The 18,139-nt window shown below is 37.6% G+C and overlaps 2 protein-coding genes and 1 pseudogene across 4 annotated transcripts; 1 reads left to right on the top strand and 2 right to left on the bottom strand.

The window, feature by feature from the left end:
- The first annotated feature begins 2,618 nt into the window (after positions 1-2,618).
- Positions 2,619-6,949, top strand: LOC122327431. 3 transcript variants are annotated; one of them, XM_043222794.1, is made up of 7 exons: positions 2,619-2,776; positions 3,388-3,516; positions 3,737-4,072; positions 4,270-4,578; positions 4,788-4,907; positions 4,996-5,063; positions 6,800-6,949. In XM_043222794.1, exons 2-7 carry the CDS (start codon positions 3,468-3,470, stop codon positions 6,869-6,871), a joined length of 954 nt encoding a protein of 317 aa, XP_043078729.1. In that variant the 5' UTR covers positions 2,619-2,776; positions 3,388-3,467; the 3' UTR covers positions 6,872-6,949. The 3 variants fall into 3 exon arrangements, with proteins under 3 accessions (XP_043078729.1, XP_043078728.1, XP_043078730.1); XM_043222793.1 differs by lacking the exon at positions 2,619-2,776 and having other exon boundaries at positions 3,352-3,516; XM_043222795.1 differs by lacking the exons at positions 2,619-2,776; positions 4,996-5,063 and having other exon boundaries at positions 3,353-3,516.
- A 2,508-nt stretch (positions 6,950-9,457) lies between these two features.
- LOC122327381 (oocyte zinc finger protein XlCOF6.1-like) lies at positions 9,458-12,746 on the bottom strand. The gene is made up of 3 exons (XM_043222709.1): positions 12,536-12,746; positions 12,293-12,454; positions 9,458-11,325 (listed from the first exon to the last, which is right to left on the bottom strand). Exons 2-3 carry the CDS (start codon positions 12,333-12,335, stop codon positions 10,118-10,120), a joined length of 1,251 nt encoding a protein of 416 aa, XP_043078644.1. The 5' UTR covers positions 12,336-12,454; positions 12,536-12,746; the 3' UTR covers positions 9,458-10,117.
- Positions 12,747-13,702: 956 nt separating this feature from the next.
- On the bottom strand, positions 13,703-17,032 carry LOC122327401 (annotated as a pseudogene).
- Positions 17,033-18,139: the final 1,107 nt, after the last annotated feature.

The following is an 18,139-nucleotide window of genomic DNA, read 5'->3' on the forward strand; positions in this document are numbered from 1 at the left end:
CTTTGGTTTTCCAGTTACATGCTATTTACTATCAGCTATAATTATATAAAATTATCTGTTAAAAGGTTGAATATATGCCTATTCACTAATTATGATACGCATAAATGTCTGACAATTAGGTGAAAAGAGGCCTTTCTCCTATTAGCCAATGACTGTGTGTGTGTGTGTGTGTGTGTGTGTGTGTGTGTGTGTGTGTGTGTAAGCTTGATGACATGATCTTATAAGATAACAGGTTGGCTGGTTTAAGATGGTCATCCAGCTTGGTCAGAGCTGGTCATCACTCAGGTTTTAGATGGGTTCTGAACACTTATTTAACTGGTCAGGCTGGGAGACCAGCTGAAACAAACCAGCTAATGCCAGCTTGACCAGCCTCCCTGCTGAAAAAGCAATATAAATACGGTTCGTTTTCTCACACAAACCGCTCATTTCATCTCTTAGACCAGTCGTTCCCAACCGGTGTGCCGCGGCACTAAGGGGTGCCGTGAGATCTTTTGAGGGTGCCTCCAAAATTTCGGGGAAAAAATTCCAAGGGTGCCTCAAACAAGAAAAGGTTGGGAACCACTGGTGTAAACAGTATTCTCATATCATCTAGGACTAGGTATAAGGTGTTGTTGCATGCAAACTCTCGAAATGAAACAAATAAATAAATAATAATAAAAAAGCTACGGAGATTTTAAATATCTATTTCCTTATAAGGGTGCCGGGAACTTTTGAAAGGCTTTCCAAGGGTGCCTCAAACAAGAAAAGGTTGGGTCTTAGACCAACAATGTTTTGTGACGATGGCGTATGGTTTAATTTGGACTTCTCTGTGCATGTTTTTTTTCCTCTTATAGAAAAAAAGTTCCCCATACCGACTATTATTTGACTCACTTAAAAATTTCTAAATTGCATCTAATGAAGATAAAGACATCTACACCTTCAGATGCTCTTGCGTCTAAACCTGAAACTTTTTAAACCAGTTAACAGCAGCCAATGATCTTAGGTGACCATTAACTGAAGACAGAAAGTAGCGCACACACAGAACACATGGCGCCTCAAAAAACAACAACAAACAGTCCTAGCATGTGACATTAGGCTGATGTTTTAGCTGTTTTTGACTTGCAGGTGAAAATCTAACCTGAAAAAACGCTAACTGCGATGTCCAGCAACACGTCACATCTGATCACATTCTGCTGATGGACACAGTAGGCTAAGCATATCATGGACAAAAGGCCTGTCATCTAAAATTAGCAGTGTATTCTGTAAACCATAAAGAGAGCGTGCACTTTCATTACGCCATCAGCGTGTGCATGAGTTTGTTTACCAGACTGCATATAAATTATTTATGAAGGTTTATATAAAATGTTAATGCAGTATTGTATTTCGTTCTGTATTATATTTATAGTCACGCAATGGGGTTCTGTCTCGTGACTGAGTGGTCAGGATGTGGTTTGTAGCGAGAGATGTTAAAATGATAGAGGGAGGGCGATGGCGTTCATGAACGTGGGGGAGATTTTCCTGTTTGTTTTAACTAGATTTTTATATAAAGATTTCTTATGTGATATTAAGAGCAATTTCTGTGATGCAGTGATGTCCAAAGTGTTTTTTTGTTATTCCAGTTGTTAAAAGTCATAAAAGTATTTTAGAGAACTAAAAAGAGGAACAGTAACTGTCATTTTCAGAGATCCAGCCTGCTGGAAGTAATCAAGCCCTTTGTCCATCTAGACCATCTAGGACTATTACTGAGTCACTGGGGTGAAATTAAAGCTGCATGATGTCAGATAGCTAATGCTTTACTGGAAAGAGAGTAAAAGAAAGACAAAGATGCTTTGAGATCTGCATTATCATGATGATGGTAAAACATAGCGTTGAAGATGGTTGTATTTCTGGGCAGTGTAAAAAAAACACCTAAAATAAGCTAAAAACTAAGCAGTCGATGCAATAAGCCCACACTATAAACTGCTATTATCTGAAGCTGATGTGAGCATTCTGGAGATAAATAGTGGTTTATAATGGTTTATAATTTACTGTAAACAGTTGCTATGGATAAGAAACGGCCTTCAAAAACAGTACTTTCCAAACCAATAACATTGTTTTTAACGTTTAACTGTGCTCAAGCTTCATTTGCTTGAGATTATTTCATTTTGTAATCAAATTTATGGCATTACATAACAGCTTTTTAACAGAAGAGTCAAAAAAACGTTTTGTTTTTTTTCAGGACTATATATTTTAGAAGAAATTTGAGTATTCCCTTGAAGCGCTGATTTGCGTCACCACATTTATGAGTAGTTCCCACACTCCTGTATCTAAAGTTCCTTACCAATAGAAAACTGGACAGGTGATTTCCATGGTAGATGAAAAGATTTTGCATTGTGTGTGTTTTTTTTATTTTCAGAAGACCCGTGGGAGAAATAAACATGAGGGTCTTCATGCACTGTGACACACAGAGCTTCTGAGTCAGAGCAAGATCTGCTGTGGTCTGGTTTAGTTAGGCAGTGGGCTATGTCTGCACTGAAACGATGTGGTTTTGTTTATGAATAAATGAGAACTTGTCTATTATGGGATGTATGTGGTAGGCGTTCGTGCATTTGAGCAGTGGGCCGCTTCTGTTATCAGACTCACGTTTGTCACTTGAATTGACTTAACATTAGTAAATATCGTTATTTATTGACAAGCATATTTTCTTTTCTCCATTGCAACTTATTGTTTGCACTAAACTTTACGTGTATATAGAATTGCTTTATGACCAGTTACTTATGATGTTCATCACTCGTTAGTCACTTTGGATAAAAGTACGGTAAGTGAAGATTTTTAGGTCAGTTGTATCAGTATCTTTATGCTTCATGCACAATGTATAAAGATTCATTACATGCTTAGGTCTACAAACAATGATGCTATTATTAAACATATAGTTAAATCGTGTCAGCAGTATAGCATGCTGTTGAAATATTTATTGCTGCAAATTGTTTACATTGCATTTTTAAATATTGTGCATTATGGAATAGGCACGTTCTGTTTTCATATTTGTAGACTGCACATCACATTCACCGTTACATCTGATGAACCCAGATTTAGCACTTTACTGCATTTGTATACATCACTATACAAGGAAATAGTGGCCAACCAGAACCCAAGGTGTCAACAAGTCTTTAGAAAGTGTGCATTTAGTTTCTTAAAACCCAAGCCTCTAACATAAGGAAGGAAGGAAGTTCTTATATGGTGTGTTTCAAAATTACATTACATTTTTCGTATGTGTCCATTAAACGTGTTCCCCGCAAACTCTGAATTTAGATTACGTTTGATTATTGTGATAGAACTATACTTTTGATTAGACTGATTTGTAAGCACAGCGTCATAAAGGCACGCTCCTTCACTTCCTCACCATCAGCATATACTTCTGTCTCGCAGCTGCTGGTTTGAACGCATGTTTTCCTCGGAGCTATGAAGACTTTAATTGTCGGAAATCGTTCGGACATCTTCTGAGGAATATGCATTCGGACGCTGCTTTCATTTGTCTATGGATTCTTATCACAAATGGTAAGATGGATTGCATTTATCGGGTGGTCTTCACTGAAAAAGCCCGCGAACATAAATAGTAGCTACAGTACATACGGTTTTGTGCGCGCGCATGTGTGTGTGGCGTGTGTACAATAATAAAATGTAAATATTAATTTAAATAAAAACCCCACTATGTTTCTTTTATCCGTAAGCTAGTCTGTTTGATTATGATAAAGAGTTTCGTTTGGATCTGTTTCAGGTGTGTTTGATGTTAAATCAGATGAGATTGTGTCAGTATCAGTGACTGAGGGAGATTCTGTCACTCTAAACACTGATGTTAAAGGACTCAGAGATGATCAGATACTGTGGACGTTTGGACCTCAAGACACTCGATTAGCGGAAATCTTTAAAAGGGACCAAATGAACTTATTTTTTGTCAGTAATGAGGGGAGATTCAGAGACAAACTACAGTTAAACAATCAAACTGGAAATCTGACCATCAACAACATCAGATCTGAACACACTGGACTTTATAAACTGACTGCCATCATCAGTGGAAAAACCTCATTGAAGAGCTTCAGTGTTACTGTGTTCGGTGAGAAACTACTGTTACTAATGATAGGATTATTTATTAATGTTTAATTCTAGTCTGAACTCAGTATGTGCCAGTAATTTTATTCCCAGTCTTTTATAGCCTTGCAAGTAAACATCATGTTTTTTGATTGTTTATTTTTTAGTTTTGTTTTTGTTTACTGATAATTCTGATATAACAATTACTTTTACTTGTTCCAGCTCCTCTTCCCCCTCCTGTCATCACCAGAAACTCTTCAAACTGTTCTTCTTCATCATCATCTAAACGTTCATCAGTGTCCAGATGTTTCCTGCTGTGTTCGGCGGTGAACGTGAGTCATGTGACTCTCTCCTGGTACAAAGGAAACAGTTTATTGTCCAGCATCAGTGTGTCTGATCTCAGCATCAGTCTCTCTCTACCTCTGGAGGTGGAATATCAGGATAAAAACACCTACAGCTGTGTGATCAACAACCCCATCAGAAACCAGACCACACATCTGGACATCAGTGAAGTCTGTCAGGCATGTGCAGGTGTGTCATCTGTAATTAAACTCTTCACCTGTATTGATATAAATATGGTGCAGGTGTTAAAACTCTATAAGCAAAGACAGGTCAGCATCACCAGTATTAAGAGTTTCTAAAGTTGTGATTTTTAACTTTTATCACTATTTTTAACACAATTAGACAAATGTCTCCCAGATCTGCTTTATGCTAAGAACTGTTTATCTTGTTTATTACAGAACATCAAACTTTCAGTTCCATACCAGTGGTAGTTGGTATATTGTTGCCGCTGACCATAGTTTGTGTAGTTGCAGGGACTGTGTGGTACATCAGGAACCATAAACAAACATCACACACTGGCAAGTATTACTGCAACAGCATATATTCGTCTTTGGTTTTGAAAAGTGTTTATCATATGATCACTGTTTCGTGCATAATGTTTTATAGTTAAAACAGAAAACGAAGACATACATTATGCTACAGCAATATTCATTGCACGTCCATTAGATAATACGGTAAGATGCAGTTTTGCTGTGTGCGCTGTGTCTCTGTGAATTATTAATGCTCAAAGTAAAAGAAATCTCAATTTCTGTCTGCTTGCTTATTTCCTAATTTGAAAAAAACTTGCTGTATTTCAAGCTTAATTCTAAATTAATTTGGTTATAGATTTGATTTAAGACACATTATGCTTCACATGCACAAAGCATTTGATCAGGAATCAGGCAATTACTAACAAAGTTATGCAAATCTTTACATCTTTTGGAATTTAGAAGCAACCGACCGAAAAGGTTCCAGTTTGTCAGTTGACAGTGAACAAACCTGTTCGACCCCACCTGCTTTAAACGTACGTTTGTGCATTTTTAGCAAGACACGAAAAAATGTACCAATGAGTACATATTATTGACACTAGAGGCAGTGAAGCTCCAACACCTTTTAAAACATACTTTTCACAAAAACGCCTGAAGAACATCATGTTATGACTTCACAGAGCACAGAGAAATACTTGGTAGGTGAGGAGCTCCGGTTTAAATCCCGTGTAATTACGGTTTGAGAAACCAGTTCAAATTTGTGTAAAATGCAGTTGAAATGACACGGTTGCATCAACAGATGGGGGTGTTTTTATCAGTTTTGCATTAAACTTGTTAACACTATTGGGTAGGTTTAGGCTTGTATTTGGCCATATTTCCAACATTATAAAGCATTAACCTTTAGCGACATGCATCGGATATTTCAATTCTAAACTGTCGTAATACGAACCTGTATCAATGTAATAAAAGCACAGCATTGTGTAATAAAGCGTGCCAGGGTCCGACCTGTCTTTTAGTGCCACTCGGTTGACATTGCTCTGAAAAATTGCAGTGAAGCGTTCAGTATGGCACGCAAAAGCTGAGTTGCACAAAAAGTGCACCGAGGTACATATTTTGATGAGACCAGGTTGGATCTACCGGTGAATAACCATGAAAGGTGAATTTTTGTTTTGTCGTGTTTTTGAGGTAGTAAAATCACCTGTAGGTTACTTTTTAGTGATGTTACATCTGCTGTTTGAGCACAAAATCACTCTTTTTTAAAATAAATATACTATAGTAGGTCAAGCTTTATTTATATAGATATTATTTTATAGTGATGCTCCTGGTTTTACTCCGTTTGAATTGACATCAAGAGGAAACGTTTCTTGCTGTCGACATGTTGCTGCTTTATGTACTTGTGCTTCACGAAGTATTTGTTCACCGCGTGTATATATTTGCATGATCTTTCACGCATGTGTGTGTGTGCTGCTCATATATGTTGCTGATCGACTAGTAGCATGAATACTTATTTTATCACAAACTGCTCTGTCTGTGATTGTGAGATAGTGCTCTCTTTTCATGTTTGGATGCATGCATCAGCCACCTCATTTAAATTTTGAGCTCTTTATTAGAAAATACCATTGTTAAGTAAAACGTCCCTTTCAGAACTTCCTCGCCTTATGAAATGAGCTTTTATTAAATCTGATTAATCTGTGAAGTTCTGCAAAATACATAGCCTGCAATAGTTGAAGGGATGGTTACCACTTTTCTCGAAATATTAGAAATCTATGGGCAAAACAGCAGTTTGAGAGCTGATCATCTTATCTTCAACTTTACTAAGCATGTTAATTAATGAGATTCATTTTCCGCCCATATTTCATTATTCTCAAAAAGGTTTAGTTTCTTCAGTTTTATGGCATCAACGCTGTTTCTAAGTTTTTTTTTGTCTTGTTTTGTTTTTACAGAAACCAGCTGAAGAAAGCACAGTGTACTCAAGCGTTGCAATACCAAAGGAACAAAACTTGCAGTATTTGTAAGTTTCTCTCAACTGAAACAGGAGGATTTGTGGGCCCAGTATTTGGAAAAATATTATAACTAATGTAACCATAATCATGCAAAAGTAAAAAAAACAGAAAACAAATTTACATTAGGAAGTGATTTCATGTTAATTGGTTTGCAGCTTATTGTATTATTAATCCATAACAGCATTTCATCCTATTTTAGTCGTATTACTTTCACTTAAGTATTATTATCAATCTAGGCACTGAAAAGAAACCAGTTGAGAAACACTGAGGTAAAATACAAATGTATTATTTTTAGTCATTTATTTCCACACTACCGTTTCATTGTGTTATTTATCAAATAAAATTTCAGTTGAGTTTTCAAAAACCATTACTGACAGGCACAAGAAGCCAAGTATTTAAATGACTTCTCTTAGGCTGTTAGACACATTTTAAAATGCGCAGGAACTGCCTACACAGCTAAGTTAACTTGTCTAGACTTGATCACTTGAGCACATGCAGCTGCCCTAAAGTTTTTGGGCTTTGTGTAATTTGTTTCAGCATTATTTTATGAAAATTGCACTGAATGAAATGCAAGCAAAATAAATGTTTGTGAAGCTTTACGCGGTTTGAAGTAGTTGAGTGGCTTTCTAAATATAATCATTGTCTCAGGCTGTTTTCTGAACAATAAGCAAAGCAAATCTAGTCTCTTAAAGGTTTAACAATAACAAAGCCCCGAGCTACACTAAAATGAAAAATGGATTTCTTACTTCATACACATTGGGTTTTTTATGCTCCAGCAGCTACTGCTTTTCTTCTTTTTAACTTGTTTGGATTCTGTCTCTCTCTCTCTCTTCTTTTTTTTCTTTTGATGGGACTTTTTACACAAACATGTGGTATCAAATGGGTCGTAGGCTCCAAAGGCAACACCTGTGAACTAACTTAAGGAGTCTCTGGCCACATATGGCAAAGGCCCCTTCCACCTGGAATATGCAGGCTACAGCAACACATACTTGGCAACAAGCACATGCTTTTCATTGAGAACTGTTGGGTCAGAATTCTGGAAATGTCAAGAGAACACAGACGTAGCATGTAACCAAGTGCTAATGACATGTTATAAAAACTAAAAGGAGATAAGTTCATGAAAACGTCATCTAATCTTCAAATGAAATGCCATTAAGTATGTAGTGTATGTAATGTGAGCATATATTTTCTGCCAGTCAGTGACTTTTATTGTAGATAAATGTGCCTCTCATTAATAAATCACATCATTTGTGTCATTTGAGAAACACTATCCAATATCAAACTTAATTTGCATTACGCACTTCAGTAAAACACCATGCTCATAAAAGATGCGTAAAAGACTGGAAAAAGGCAGAGTAGCCTACCCAATGAAAAAAAACTGCACATTAGCTCCTTCTGGTACAAGCACAGAACTTACACATAAGAAAGCACAATGATTTTAATTATATTATTATTACATTAGTATAATATATAACAGTATATACAACCTTTTATATAATGTTCAGCTGGAAATGGAAATGGATATAGTGTGGATCCTCCCGTTATTTTATATATTCTGAGCCTCTTGTCAATGTGTGAACACTGATAAGGTTTTTCTCCGGAGTAAGTTTCAGTTCAGCATCTCTAACAAAAGTCTTCCCACAAACGAAGCACACGTGATGCTTCAAACCACCGAGTCTTTTCTGGCGTCAACTTTGTATGAACTTCCAGGTGGACCTTAAAACCAAAGTTCGTCTTCTTCACGAACAAACGGCGCTTACTCTGCGAAACCAAAACAGAAACGACTCTTCAGGAAGGCTGCTTCTACTTCTTTTGGGGATTTATTGAAAAGGAATTGGTGCATTACCGCCCCCGAATGGTGAGAAATGCGCACCAGAAAAAAAACATCCCTTCCCAATTCATTTAGTTGTTGACAAGTAAATCTCCATCAGGTATTTTGTAAAATATACACTGGCTTTTATTTTTTCAGCACAAAAAGTATAGTTCGGCAAGTAATTGTACCATTTTATGCTTTTCCCCAAAACATTCTGAATATTTTTATATCTTCTTGTTCATCATTAAATACATGGGGAAATGTGGACAACCAGTAAAACTGATAAAGATGATCTTAGCATCAAGCTGAATTTGACCATTTAAATATGTGCTCCTCACATTTTTTATCATTGTGGAAACTATAGCGAATAAACTGATAACGTGATGTGAAAGGTGTCTGAAGAAAGATAACTTCAGACCCTGCCATGGACTGAAGCAGCGCTGCAGCATCTTACAAGATCTTATTTTAAAATAGTGCATTACCGTTATTTATTGGATTATGCAGCGTCAGTATATGTTTGTCTCAAGAGCTGTACATTTCAGTTGCTCACAACGTGCTTTGGAAAAGTAACACACACCAAACATCTAACCAAAATCCAAAACATTGATAAAACTGATATCCAACGAAAGAGAACATTTAAAACGATTTTACAACACAAAGTTTGTAATAACAGCTGTTCTATGTGGAAATAAAGGCTATGTCGTTTAGCGACGTATTGTAAATTTACTTTATTATAATAAAAAAGACTCAAGATGGCCCCAAGAACACAGATAGACCACCGGTCGTGGGTTTTTTGTCTTTTTATTCAGTCACAGATAGTAGTCTTGTTCATAACAGGGATTTCCTGGAGAATCATGAGTTCCCAGGTGAACAAAAATGCACTTCTACAGTATTAAAGTGCTCTATTTTTGCTCTACATACTAAAAATGATTATTTAGTACTTAACAACAAACCTAAGGAAAAGTGTACTCAACTGTGCTATTTTAAACAAACTTAAATGTGCTTTTAACATACTATCCCTGTATTTAGTACAATCAAGTGCACTCCAAGAGGTAGCTATGCATTTTTGAAATACAGAGACAGAATATTAAAAGCATTTTGATTCTTATTTATGGTTTCCAAAATATATCACAGTTGAGGACACTCAATCTTAAGTTTTCTTAAGAAGCACTAAAAAAATCATACGGTAGAAAAACGGTACATCTTGCATTGGCATATGGTAATAAGATTAAGTGAAGAAAACGATATTGCAACCAAGCAAAAGGATTGAGAACAAATCCTAATTTTTACATTTCTATTATATAATTTCAGACAAGTGACACACTTATATAAGCTACAGCCTGTTTTTGGTCATCTGCACACTTGTTCGGTGGTAAAACTATGAAGGTTATCTCTCCAGCCACTCATTGCAAGCGGTCACAAAAGGTTCATAGGACAGAAAGCTCTTATTCCGTTGGACATTTTCTTTTATTATGATTGCGTAGAGAATCTAATTTACTGAAGCTCTTCCCGCACGAAGAGCAGCGGTGCGGCTTCTCTCCCGTGTGGCTCCTCTCGTGTATTTTCAGAGACGCCAGCCAGCTGAACCTCCTCTCGCAGCGTGAACACCCGTAAGGTTTCTCTCCCGTGTGGGTTCTCTGGTGCAGCTTCAGTTCGGCGTTCGTGATGAAGCTCTTCCCGCACTCGATGCACATGCAGTCCTTCACGCCGCCGTGTCTTTTCTGGTGGGATTTGAAAGCGGTCTTCTGAGTGAAGCCCCTTTCGCACAGTGAGCACTTGTAAGGTTTCTCCTTCAAATGGACTTTCCGGTGGGCCCTCAGGCATACCGTCTTCACGAACGTTTTGCCGCACTGATCGCAGCTGTACCGTCTTTCTCCAGAGTGGGCGAGGACGTGTAATCGAAGAGTGCTGAGATGCGTGAAGCGCTTCCCGCACTGATCGCACGTATACGGCTTCTCTCCGGTGTGGGTCCTCTCGTGTATTTTGCGGTGTCCCGTTTGACTGAATCTCTTGTCGCAGTGCGAACACTTGTACGGTTTTTCTCCGGTGTGCGTTTTCTGGTGCTGTTTCAGTTCGGCATCTCTAATGAAGGATTTCCCGCAGTCGAAGCACATGTGGTTCTTCACACCGCTGTGCCGTATCTGGTGCGTGTTCAAGGCGCCCGTCTGGCTGAAACCCTTTCCGCACAGAGAGCAAACGTAGGGCTTCTCCTTCGTGTGAACTTTCCAGTGAGTCCTCAGGGATCCTATCCTGATGAACGCTTTGCCGCACTGGTCGCAGATATACGGCCTCTCTCCAGAGTGAGAATGCACGTGTAATTTAAGAGTGCTGGCGTGCGTGAAACTCTGGCCGCATTGATCGCACTTGTACGGCTTTTCTCCGGTGTGGATCTTCATGTGATGTCTGAGGGATCCTTTCAGTGTGAAACTCTTCCCGCACTGATCACATATGAAAGGCCTCTCTCTGCTGTGAACTCTCATGTGAATTTTCAGACTTTGTTTGTACGAGAAGCGCTTTCCGCACTGAGAGCAGGTAAAGTTCTTTTTGCCCTTTCTCTTCGGGGAGCGGCGCAAGGGCTTTATCGCGGATTTCACGTCATGTTTCTCCTCCGCTTCAATAAAGTCTTCGCTCTCCTTTGTTCCTCCATTCAGATCTAAGATTAAAGGTTTGACTTTTAGGCAAGTGAAAATTGGAAAATCTAATATTGTATTTAAATGAACTAGTGCCGTTGAACGATTAATCGCGATTAATCGCATCCAAAAAGAGTTTTTGCAAAAAAAAAAAAACATCTGGTTGAACGATTGTCGACTCATAAAAGTGCATTTTGACATAGCGGCTCTCAAGTTAAGAGACGTTCAACTCCTGTTGTCTAGCATGTTTTATTATTCCCCTGCCCGCTTCGAATCGAATCAACACAAAAATCGCAATATTAGCGATTATATTGGTGTTTTTCTTTACTATTATCACCGGCATATTGCCAAAAAGTGTCTATTTTCTGACACTCGGTAATATGTATATACAAAAAAAAAAATTTAAATTGCAATTCTTCGATTAAAAAAATTTGTTGCAAAACATTACATTCGAATGAATCAATAAAATCGGAAAAACCGCCCAGACCAAACAGATACATCTACATATTTTAAAAAAAATGCATATAAATATATGCAAAATATCATTTGTACAAACTTGAATATATTAGAGTAAATATTTCCAATGTGTTATGTATGTGTGTGTATCAATATATACAAAATAAATATGCACAGTACACACACATATTACATAAACAAATACGTTTATTTTGGATGCCATTAATCACGATTAATCATTTGCCAGCACTAAAATGAACACATAAATTAACTCTCTTTACTATGGTAGAAAAATAAAAAACAACTTCCTGATAAATACTTCCTTGACAATAAATAATAACTTTATTTGACCATTTGTTAACAACTAAAGAAAAGGCATCTTCATCCCAAGAAGTGATATGTGTTGTCATGGAAAGTGCCCTATATTTGCTCCTTTAACTTAAATTTGTATACCCTACTAAATCTGCTTTAACTGCTTGAAGGTTTATATATTCTTCAGCATCACTGGTGGAGAATCAAAGAATAAAGACCAACCTCTTTCTTCTTCTTCCTGTTTGATCCTGCACGGTTCATTCATGCTCTCTCTCTCTCTCTGCTCGGTGTCAAACTCTATATTCTTCACTTTCAGGCTGATGTGAACAAGACGAATCGTTGCAGGAGAGGATGTTTTTTTCTCGCGTGCTAGAAAGAGCGGATCTGTTCAGACGAAACATTAAAACGGTTGTTGATTTGATTCACAAACAGCCACGTTTTCACCTTGCATGTGCACGTTGTTACCTGCTAAACGTCCAATTCCGTCGGCAAAACGGCTAAAAAATATTGCGGTAGAGTGATTTCACATCCGACACAAAGCTCCGGAGCTTCATAATAAAGCGCTGCATCGGAGCTCGATTCACTTTGTCTGATTCACGTGATCCGTGACGTCGGAGCTTCGTTGCTCTTGCTGTATATTATATTTTGTGTCCCTGGCCCTTTTTTGTCTATTTTTGTATCTGTCGTTCAATGCAAAAATAAAAAATATATATATGATGCATAATAAAATGCTACAGGTTCCGCTCGATATTGTCTCTTATACTCTATATAAAGCGCTTCTTTGATAACATCTGGTGAAGATCCAGCATCACTCTATGGATGATTTACTGCGATTGCAAAATTAACTGTTGTTTTGCATTTGTATATGAAGCGTAAAACTTAAAATACTTAAATACTTTTGCATGTCTAAATGGAATATATTAGCTAACAATACTGATCGTTTAAAACACAGTCTTGCATAAAACAGTTGAACACGAAAGATCAATGGCCAAGGTCAGGATTTTATTTTTAGACAATACATAACAACACCAATAAACCTAAACACCTAGAAAACGTTTTTTTGTTATGTAAAACATTGGATCAGTCTGTGATTTATTTATTTTAAGGCTTGATGCTGGTTACTAATTACCTAATTGCTTGATTTTATATAAATGAGCATCACATTATTTATTTATTTTTGTGGCTGGATGAAGATAAAATAACGTTCAGTATCAGAACAACACCAGGATCAGTAAATGCTGACTTAATTTTCAAATTAGGTAAACTATTCCTTTAATTTTCTTCAGACGTTTTAAAGAGGAAACAGGAATAACGATTATGTTTAAAACTGTTTTGGGGTTTTATTTATATAATCCGGAAATAGCGCACCGCAATTAATGATGTAGACAGAGCCATTTCATTTCAGTCACATGTAATGTGCAATAATAGAGTTAACCAATACAAGAGTACTAAAATACTATCAAAGAGAAAAAGATATAACCATGAATATTGTTCTTTTGGGAGGAAAGGCAATCCTTCAGTTAATCATCATTTCTCATTTAAAACCAGTGGTTTTTAAGGTGACCCACTATTGTTCATATGTGGAGCTTGTCACTTCTTTGAGAGTGACTGCAGAGTCCATTCTTGAAGCAGTAACCATGGCCATTTTCAGTAGGGTCTAAAATACGAAGCCATAAGCAGGCACTTTCCATTCCTGCGGCACGCTCCGATTCTCTCAGTCTTCTCTGCTGAGCTGGATATAATTGTAAAATTTCTATTGGTACTGTTTTTTTAACCAGTGGCCCTCAAGAACCACAGTTTCGCTCCAACCCTGATCCAACACACCTAAACAAGATAGTTAAGGACTTCAGGGTTGCTAGAAAGCTGAGTTGGATCGAGATTGGACCTAAATTCTGCAAGAAAGTCGACCAAAGCTGAGAACCCGTGTCACAGATTGCACGATTCACTTATACTCCAATCAGTAAAAATTTAATCATGTGTGTGGTTTCTCTCCACTGTGGATCCTCTCGTGTTTTTTCAGGTTTCCTGGCTGATTGAATCTCTTGTCGCAGTGTGAACACTTGTAAGGTTTTTCTCCGGTGTGGGTTCTCTGGTGCTGTTTCAGTTCTTCGGTTGTAATAAAAGCTTTCCCGCAGTCAAAGCACATATGAGTCTTCACACCACTGTGCCTCTTCTGGTGTATTTTGAAAGTACTCAAGTGACTAAAACTCTTTCCACACAAAGAACACACGTAAGGCTTCTCCTTTGTATGAACTTTCATGTGGTCCTTCAGGGAATGTACCCCAAAAAAGTTTTTACCACACTGAGCACAGCTAAATGGCTTTTCTCCAGAATGGTAACGCAGGTGCGATTTAAGAGAGCTTGTCTGCATGAAACTCTTCCCGCACTGATCACATGTGTGTGGCTTCTCTCCGCTGTGGACCTTCTTGTGATACTCAAGGTTTCCTTTTCGTGTAAAACTCATCCCGCACTGATCACAGGTGTGCGGCTTTTCTCCGGTGTGGATTTTCATGTGTATCTTAAGCTGTCCTTTTAGCGTGAAACTATTCCGCACTGATCACACGTGTGCGGTTTCTCTCCGCTGTGGATTTTCAAGTGATCTGAAAGCGTCCCCTTTAGCGTGAACCTCTTCCCGCACCGATCGCACGCGTGTGGCTTCTGTCCGGTGTGGATTTTCATGTGATCTTTGAGGACACCTTTACGTGTGAAACTCTTCCCGCACTGATCACACGCGTACGGTTTCTCTCCGGTGTGGGTTTTCATGTGAGTTTTAAGGTTTCCGTTTTGCGTGAAACTCTTCCCGCACTGATCACACGTGAAAGGCTTCTCCACGCTATGAACTCTCGCGTGAAGTTTAACACTCTGTTCAGATGGGAAACTGTTTTCACAGAGAGAGTAGGTCATGGGTTTTTTGGTTTCAGTCTGCAAAGATTTTTCCTCAGTTTGGACATGATGCTTCTCCTCCACTTCACTCAGTTCCTCACTCTCATCCTTAATTTTTAACAGGTCTAAAATCAGTGAATTAAATAGAGAAATATAAAGGAAAGATAAGAAAATTCTCTCAATACATTCCTTTTTATATTGAATTTGTTACCAAAAACATAACTTGCATTGAAATTGAGTTTCATGATTGCGTTCGTATGCAGCTCAAGTATTACTTTCTACCTTTCTTTTTGTAATCTTAAAGGTTATATTAATATTGTTCACAGTGTCTGAGTTTTGTTTGAGGTTGATATCCTCATGCCCATAGTGTCTTGCATATACAATTACAGATTATAGGCATTTTGAGACATTTTGAGATTTTGTTACTTATCCTGCAAACACAGGTGCTGGCCATATATTTAGAAAAATCATCAGATTTCACTAATTCCATTCAAAAAGTGAAACTTGTATATTATATTCATTCAAAAACCACTACACACAGGTCTCAATGGTCGTCTTTTGGACAACTGTCAAGTCAGCAGTCTTCCTAGAACTAGACTGAGAGACCATTTAAAGTCCTCCGCAGGTGTTTTGAGTTAATTATCTGATTAGAGTGTGGCACCAGGTGTCTTCAATATTGAACCTTTTCACGATATCCACATTTTCTGAGATACTGAATTTGGGGTTTTCATTAGTCGTCGGTTATAATAATCAAAACTAAAAGAAATAAAGGTGTCTTCAATATTGAACCTTTTCACGATATCCACATTTTCTGAGATACTGAATTTGGGGTTTTCATTAGTCGTCGGTTATAATAATCAAAACTAAAAGAAATAAACATTTTAACGTATCAGTCTGTGTTTAATGAATAAATACAATATGCAAGTTTCACTTTTTGAATGGAATTAGTGAAATCTACTTTTTGATGATATTCTAAACATAAGACCAGCACCTGTGTTTGCAGTATAAGTAACAAAATCTCAATATGTCTCAAAATACCTATAATCTGTAACTGTATGTGCATTATTGTGAGTCACTAGACTAGTTGTAGCTGGATTAATAACATAGCTGCAAAATTAGTTGCCTGCTGAAATCGAAATGTATAACAATCCTGTCAGATCTCGGAGTGAACTACAGGTCGGTCGATCTGGTCTCTTCTTTTCAGCATGTTTCTGTGGTGTTGTTGTCAGTCATGTCATGCATGGAGCTCGGGTGATGACTGAAGGAGGTGACTAAGTAGATCTGATGTTACATTTTACTACATTTTAGCTACTTTATGCAGACTGCGTGCAGTTTACTGTGGATGAACCGTTTTGAAACTTATATGGTAGTTACTCATCATCAAAAAATCTGCAATATTGCACATTTAAAGTTCTTTATCGTCCATAATAAAAAAGAAATAATAATAAACACCAACCTCTTTGTTCAGTATCTTCAGATTTAGGGGATCTGCAGTGTTCTGGATCATTCATGTTCTTTCATAAATTCTGGTCTTCTTCATTTGTAGGCTGATGGAAATATTTAACATTTAACCAGTGAACTGTCAGAAGAACTTCACCGGTGGCTTGTTGTAGGAGGAGCTGGACTATAAAACTGCTCAACAGATTAACTCCAACATCTTAAGACTAATAAAACAAATACAAATGACACCCATCTTTGCGATATTTGCTCTATTTGTGTTTTTGCAGGAGACCTTTTAATTGCCCACTAAATAACCACTGAGAAAATTACATGCCTGCAAATCTAAATGCAGTTTTGGGTTTCTAATAACTAGTTCACAGCCATGAAGACAATAAAGACATGCCACTGTTTTGCAGGAATTGACAATACTGACAACCACCTTTAAGAATATAAAGCAAACCTCCTAGCAGACCTAACATGAGGCATTTATAATTAGCTAACTCTTCAATATCGTAATTTGCAGAACTGAAATGACTCAAACTAACGAAAATAAATTAATTTGTTTTACGGTCGTGCAATTACACGAAGTACTGTCTCCTGTCCATCTCTCCTCAGAAGAGTCGCTGCAGACCTGATCGTGGCTGAGGGCGCGGTGACGTCATCAGCGCGAGACGCCCGCAGCTTGTTTGTTTTTAAATGACTAAATTAATTAACACATTTTTTTGTAATATAACACAACCCCTTACCTCGTATCATTTCATCACTGTTTATATAAAAACACTTTATTTAGATTCTCTATTCTTGAAACGATAAACGAGCGCCATTGCTAGTGTATTGCTATCCACCAGATGGAGATATAGACTACATTTAAAATCTAGCTCTAGCGCTCCCAGCTCTGGCTTTGTAGGTCTACTTTCATGCAGAGTTAGCTCCAACTCTAATAAAACACACCAGAACACACCAGCCATTTTTAGGGTTTCTAGAAGGCATTTGAGTTTGTAGCTGTAACGCAGGAAAATATGGATCTTGTTAAGAATCTCTGATCTAGTGCACGTTTTCATAAATAAATACAAACAGCAAACTTGAAATGAAATGGCATCCAACTGGAAAGTATTGTTATTGTTAGCTAGAGAACTTAATGGTCATATGCACAGCATCCTACTAAAATAATACCAATAAATATAGGCTACAAAAGTTCTAGTTTATTGTTTATGATTTATATGAGACAGGAGCCGAAAATGGTTCATGTTTCACTTTTTTAATGTTCATGCATCATCATGATTCATTATGCACCGTGACACTACCTGCTTTGTTTAAAATGAGTCAAAATGAGATGCACTGTGGTCGCTGGTCGCGTGCGGTGCATGCTGTGGAAAGGCTGTAGGTGGGTGACGAGCTGAACTCTCGGCCTGTGATGGTACGCTGAAGTAGTTCTTACTCGTGGGAACTTGCCCGTGACTGCATAGTAAGAAGAAAATGTCAACTGAGAAGCGACAAAAGATAAAAAAATAAATTAAAATATTGCATTTCTATGATGTGCTGGGTATGTGTGCAGTTTTGTTTGCGTAAATCACGGTTTAATTGATAGTGGCACGAAGAACATTAATCTCAACTGTTCTAAATTAATTGATTTCTGTTACTTTGTTGCACAGGAAACGGTGGTCAACCAGAACCCAAAGTGTCAGAAAATGTCTAGATGGTGTGAAAGAGTGGGTATGGGCATGAAATGACACCATCTATGAAGCT

This window comes from Puntigrus tetrazona, chromosome 22 (genome assembly GCF_018831695.1).
Source record: "Puntigrus tetrazona isolate hp1 chromosome 22, ASM1883169v1, whole genome shotgun sequence".
In the NCBI taxonomy this organism is placed as follows: domain Eukaryota; kingdom Metazoa; phylum Chordata; class Actinopteri; order Cypriniformes; family Cyprinidae; genus Puntigrus; species Puntigrus tetrazona.